Source organism: Carlito syrichta, unplaced genomic scaffold, assembly GCF_000164805.1.
Source record: "Carlito syrichta isolate Samal-C Ts95f unplaced genomic scaffold, Tarsius_syrichta-2.0.1 Scaffold313204, whole genome shotgun sequence".
Taxonomy (NCBI): Eukaryota; Metazoa; Chordata; class Mammalia; order Primates; family Tarsiidae; genus Carlito; species Carlito syrichta.
In genome coordinates, this window is record NW_007257300.1 from 615,281 (window position 1) to 621,873 (window position 6,593).

The 6,593-nt window shown below is 35.9% G+C and overlaps 1 protein-coding gene across 1 annotated transcript; it reads right to left on the bottom strand.

Moving 5' to 3' along the window:
• Positions 1–457: 457 nt before the first annotated feature.
• Positions 458–849, bottom strand: LOC110596727 (cytochrome c oxidase subunit 6C-like). Its single transcript, XM_021718669.1, has one exon. It carries the CDS (start codon positions 822–824, stop codon positions 597–599), a length of 228 nt encoding a protein of 75 aa, XP_021574344.1. The 5' UTR covers positions 825–849; the 3' UTR covers positions 458–596.
• Between the last annotated feature and the right edge of the window lie 5,744 nt (positions 850–6,593).

Consider the following 6,593-nt stretch of genomic DNA (forward strand, 5'->3'; position numbering starts at 1 on the left):
CTCATCCTCACCCTTCTATCCTCTGCACTGCAGCCAGCATGACATTTTAAAATGAAACAAAATATTTCACTCTCCTGCTCTCAATACTTCAGTGGATTTCCACCACAGTAAGAATAAAATCCAAAATCTTTTCCATGGCTGTAAAGTTCTTTATTATCTAGACTCATGCTACCTCTTTTTCTCCATTTCTTAGACCTTTCCTCTCATTGTTGCACTATTTCAAGCCTTTCTCCTTACTCTTCCTGAAACTTGCTACTCCCGGTCTCATTTCTGGAAGTTTGCTCTTGCTCTTCCATCTACTTGAAATATTCTTCCATTAGATATTCTCACGACTTGCTCCCTCGTTTTATTTGAATTTTTTGCTCAAACAAGTGTTTCACCAAAACTTATTCTCATGTTTTTTTTTAATAGTTGCTATCCCTTCTGGGTGTGAGGTGGTATTTCTTTTTTTTTTTTCTTTCAAAGTATTTGTTAATTGTTCATTTATCAAGAGAAACTACTACTTAGCCCACATAGCGTGTTTCATAGTTCAGGAACACAGTTTAGTGACAAACTTCCATGGAATTCAACCCAAAGAAACTCTTTATATTCCCAAATCACTTTGCACTCTGAAAGATACCAGCCTTCCTCATCTCCTCAAAATCTTTCATGGAATCATAATTTCTGTAGAAATCTGCATATGCCTTCTTTCTTGGTTCAGCCACAGCAAACTTATAGAAAGCCGCAACCCCAAGGAATACAGCGAATGCTCCAACAATGTGAAACCGCAGGCATTTGGCAAGAAGGCCACGCATCTGAGGTTTCATCAAAGCACTGGAACTCATGGTATTGTCTTTGACAGGTATGTCAACCTCAACACCAACGTCCTTCCTGAATGATGGAGGAATGGAGGACTGAGGTGGTATTTCATTGTGGTTTTGATTTACATTTCCCTAGCGATTAGTGATGTTGAGCATCTTTTTTAGTGCTTGCTGGTCATTTTATATATATTCTTTGGAAAAATGTCTATTCAAGTTCCTTGCCCATTTTTTGATCTGGCTGGTTTTTGTTGTTGTTGAGTTGTAAGGAGTACCAGAATATATATATATAATATATATCTATATATATAAGTTGTAATAATAAGTTGCAATAATATACATATATATAAGTTGTAAGGAGTATTATATATATATATATAATATATATATTCTGGATATTAACCCTTTACCAGATAAATGATTTGCAGATGTTTTCTGTCATTCTGTAGGTTGCCTGTCCCTTTGTTCACTGTCTTTTGATACGCAGAAGTTTTTAATTTTGATGTAGTATGTTTTATTTATTTTTACTTTTGTTGTCTGTGCATTTGGTGTTGTATTCAGAAATTATTGCCAAATCCAGTGTAACAAACTCCTAGGTTTTGATTAAGTGTGTTCTTGCTGTTCATAATTTCTTACTAATCTAATTACAGATATTTACTTTTCTTTAGAAAAAAATTTAAATCACCAAGCAGATTTATAGTACTTATCTTTTAATAATTAATTTGTGGCTTTCTTATTTTAGGGTCAAAAACTATGGTGTAGACCTTAGAGTTCCATTCTTCAAAATTTCATAAAATTTTCCTTGTGGCTTAGAACATTTCAGTGTTTGTAAATATTATTGGACTTTAGAAAAGAATGCATATGCTATGGTTTTAGAGTTCAAAGTTACCTATATGTATTACATATACGTTTTGCTCATTATTCAAATCCTCTCTTTTATTTTTTATTTATTTATTTTTTTGGTTTATGTGATCTGTCAGATTTTTAGAGAAATGGGTCAAAAATAAATTCTCCTTTTATATCCATTAGTTATTTATTTAAATATTTTGGTTCTATGTGCTTGCACTTTAGAATGAGCATATCAGGGTTTGAATTTCACATTCATCTTTCACCTTGACACTGAGAACATCACCTAATGACTCTAATGCCTAGTTCCTTGTCTGCAAAATGAAAGCATTAACCACAGTCATTCCATAGAGTTGTAAGGATTATTTGAGAAAATGTATGTAAAGTACTTAGTTTAATGCCTGGTGTGTATTGAGTGTTCAATAGCTATTCACTATTCTTTTTATTGTATATTTTATCAAAGTAAATTGTTCTTATTGTCCTACTTAATGCTTTGTTTTTGTTTTTTTTTTTGAGTCGGAGTCTCACTCTGTTGCCCAGACTGGGGTGCAGTGGCCGCTCCTGGCCACCGCAGCCTCGACTTGCTGGGCTCCGGCGATCCTTCCGCCTCAGCCTTCCAAGTAGCCGGAATTACAGGCGCGCGCTACCATGCCCGGCTGATTTTTTGATTTATTGTAGAGATGAGGTCTCACTGCCCAGGCGGGTCTCGAACCCGCGGGCTCAGGCAATCCACTCACCTCAGCCTCCCAAAGGCGCGGGATTACAGGCTGAGCCACCGAGCCCGGCTTAATGCTTACTTTTTTTTTTTATTTTTGAAATGGGATCTTGCAATGTTGCACAGGTTGGTTTGGAACTCCTGGGTTCCAGCAATTCTCCAACTTCAGCCTCCCAAGTAGCTGGTATTACAGGTATGCTTCCATGCCTGTCAATGCTTACTTTTAATCAGAAATTTCACTTTGATTTTATATTGGTACTTTTGCTTCTTTTTATCTTCTCTTACTTACAACTTTATTGCTTATCCATTTATTTTTAATCTTTCTGTGTCATTTTATTTCAGATATTATTCATAAGGAGAATATAGTTGTATTTTCTTTTGTTTTTTCATTCTGACAGATTTTTGTCTTTCAATAGGAAAATTTAATTCACTTGATTTATTGTTATTGATGCTAAGAATGTATTCATGTATCTTAAATTTTTATGTTTTATTTTTCTCTCTTTTTCTGACTTTAGTGGTATTCTTTGTATTTTTTTCCTCTCAAATTATTTGAAATTTCTACAACTAACTGTGGTAATTACAACTAACTGTGGTAATTTAAACTTTTAAAAATAGGACAAATCTTTTGGGTCCCCTCCCACTGTGGGGGCTTTTCTGTCTTCTCAATAAATACTGCTTTCAAAAAACTGTATTTTTAAAAAATAGACATAAATATTAAGAAAAAAGGATATATCTTCCTTATTAATCATTCTCTTCTCCAAACATGATGAGATTTTAATAAATTCTCTTCCCAGGGCCCATTCCTCCCACATTTATTGAAATTAACTGAAATTTTAATTCTAATTTTTAAAAAATATTTTAATTTTTGCTTTTTCTAGACTATGAATCCTGTCTTAACATTTACACTAGATTTTACTTAAAAACATTATCAATAATTATTTAGATTTCACTGGGTTTTTACTCTCTAGTATTTTTTGTATCCTCCATCTTCCTCTTCACTGAATCTTCTAATTAATTGCAAGCAACATCAAATGCATTACAAAGAATCTTAATAATAAGTGAAATTTTGGCTCACTTAACTTAGGCAAGTTTCAAGCAGTTTGATGAGGGCTCCAACTCTATCTCCAGAATGGCTTTGTTTGCTTGTTTGTTTTGTGTTTTGATAATAACCATTCTAATGGGTGTGAAGTAGTATCTCTTGTGGTTTTGATTTGCATTTCCCTAGTGGCTGATGACTTGAGTACCTTTTCATGTGCTTAAGGCCACTTGTATATCTTCTATGACAAAGGTCTATTAAAATCTTTGGCCCCTTTTTCATTTGGATTCTCTTTATTATTGAATTGTAAGTATTCTTTATACATGTTGGATAATAGATCTTTATCAGATATATGATTTGCAAATATTTTCTACCACACCATGGGTTGTCTTTTCACTTTTTTGATACTCTTGATGTACACAAATTTTTAATTTTATGAATCAATTGATCTAGTTGCTTTCTTTTGTTGCTTGTGCTTTTGATGTCATATTAAGTGAATAGCACCTAATTTAAAGTCAGAGAACTCTAGAGTTTTATAGATTCATCTTTTACATTTAGATCTATGATCTATTTTGAGCTAATTTTTGTATCTGCTGCAAGATAGATGTCAAATTCATTCTTTTGCATGTGAATATCCAGTTGTCCCAGCACCGGCTGTTGAAAACACTATTCTTTCCCTGTTGCATTATTTTGACACCTTTCTTGAAAATCAATTGACTATAGATGCATGGGTTTATTTCTGAGCTATTAATTCCATTCCATTGTTTTATATGCCTATACTTATGCCAGCGCCACACTGTCTTGATTACTGTTGCTTTGCAATGAGGTTTAAAATAGGGAAGTGGAGTCCTCCAACTTGGTTATTTCTTCCCAAGATTGTTTTAGCTATTGAGTCCCTTGCAATTTCATATTAGTTATAGGATCAGTTTGTCAATTCCTGCAAGAGAAAATAAGGCAGATAAAATTTGATAGAAATTATATTTAATTTGTAGACCAATTTGGGACATATCACCATCTTAACAATATTAAGACTTCAAATCTAGTAACACAGGTTGTATTTCCATTTACTTAGGTCTTCTTTAGTTTCTTTCTTTTTTTTTTTTTTTTTAGTTGGAGTCTCGCTCTGTCGCCCAGACTGGAGTGCAGTGGCACGTTACTGGCCATCGCAGCCTCAACCTGCTGGGCTCCGGCAATCCTTCCGCTTCAGCCTGCCAAGTAGCCGGAACTACAGGCACGCGCTACCACACCCGGCTAATTTTTGATTTATTGTAGAGATGAGGTCTCACCAAGTTGCCCAGGCGGGTCTCGAACCCACAGGCTCAGGCAATCCACTCACCTCAGCCTCCCAAGGTGCAGGATTACAGGCTGAGCCACCAAGCCCGGCTCGTTAGTTTCTTTTAATGATGTTTCATAGTTACAGAATATAACTTCTATTTCATTTTTACTTCTAAAACTTCCAACATATAAATATTAGATCTACTGGATCTATTTTTTTGTCTTTTATTTTTTCTTTTACAATTTCCATTTCTTCATCTTTTTGCTCTGTACTCAAAAAATTCTTTGAGATGGTTTTATAATTCACTAATTCAGTTTTCAGAAGTATCTATTTATCTATGAACTGCTTCCATTGTCTTTTTAACTTAAATATTCATCTACTTGTTAATTTCCAAAACATTCTGGTTCTCAGATTGCTCCATTTTTATAACCTGCCTGTTACTCTGCAAATTTCACTAAGGGATGGGAACAGTGACTCATGCCTGTAATCTCAGCACTTTAGAAGGCCAAGGCCAGAGGATTGCTTGAGCCCAGGAGTTCAAGACCAGTCTGTGCAATATAGCAAGACCTTGTCACTACACAAAATAAAAAATGAGCCAGGCATGGTGGCGCAGTCCTGTAGTCCCAGCTACTCAGGAGGCTGGGGTGGAGGGACCACCTGAGGATGAAGCAGAAGGATCTCCCAAGTCCAGAAGGTCCAGGGTGCCATGAGTCACGATCATGCTGCTGCACTCCAGCCTGGGTGACTCAGATAAAAAATAAATTCTACTAAGAACATGAACAAGATTTTAAAATAAGTTTCCTCTTATTTCTAGCATTAGCTCCATTTTAGTGGATGATATCTGCTCTTATTTGACCTTTTTCTTTCAAATGGTGGATTCTCTCTTTATGATTATTGATATTTTAATCTGCTCATATTTATAAATGGAGATCTGGGTCATTCAGCTTTGGTAACTGGCATCCCATCTGGAATTAGAGAGACCACTGTTTAATTGACCACAAGGGTCTTGTCTTCTGAGGGGGTGGTAGTAGGTTGGTTTTCTCTTCCAGTGAGTTGGCTCTGAGTGGGACAGTAATAGCCCCCTTTCTTATAGGACATGAATTGTTATGATGGTGCATGGATATATGAGCCCTCAAATCTCAAACCTTAAATTGAAAGCGAAGAAATAAAATATTGGCAACTTTGCCCAGGAAAGAACTAGCCCATGGAACTCAAAGGAAGAAAATACATAATGAAGTCTACTAAGTGAGGAAATTATAAGGTCAAATCAGCCACAAGCCTGGCTTTAAAAAAAACTCTTAACTACAAAAAACCCTTAGGACTTCAGACATATACCAGCAGGAAATGGGCTGCAAAAACTATGAAGTCTCCCAGGGGGGCTTGCTTCCCATTACTCGCTTTATATGTGGCCATGGAGAATAATGAACAGGGAAGAATCTTCCGGAGTATGAGCCAAGGACCACAGAAATAAATGCAATAGGGAGTTCATACTTCCGAGAAGAACCAGGATATAGTCACAGAACTTCCCCTACTGCCAAGGCAAAGGATCTTCACAATAAGTACTTGGAAAGGTTCTATAATTTATGTGGACTCTGCTGTGAGTCTCACACTTTTCACTGGACTTTGGGTTTCAATGCAGGTTCTTTATGTAGAAGCATTTGAAAATCACTGCTTATCGGGGAGAGTGGAAGGATTCACAGATGATAATAGCAATCAACAGCGAATGCTTCATCTCAATCTTCATAGCCACTGCCTGAAGTATATATTTTTATGATGGACTCAATGAGCGTGGTCAAGCATACATAATAGGTAAGTCTTCTGAGGCAAGAGGATTGCCTAAGCTCAGGGGTTGAGACCTCGTCTCTACACTAAATAAAAAAATAACATAGGTGTGGTAGTGCACGCCTATAGTTCCAGTTACTT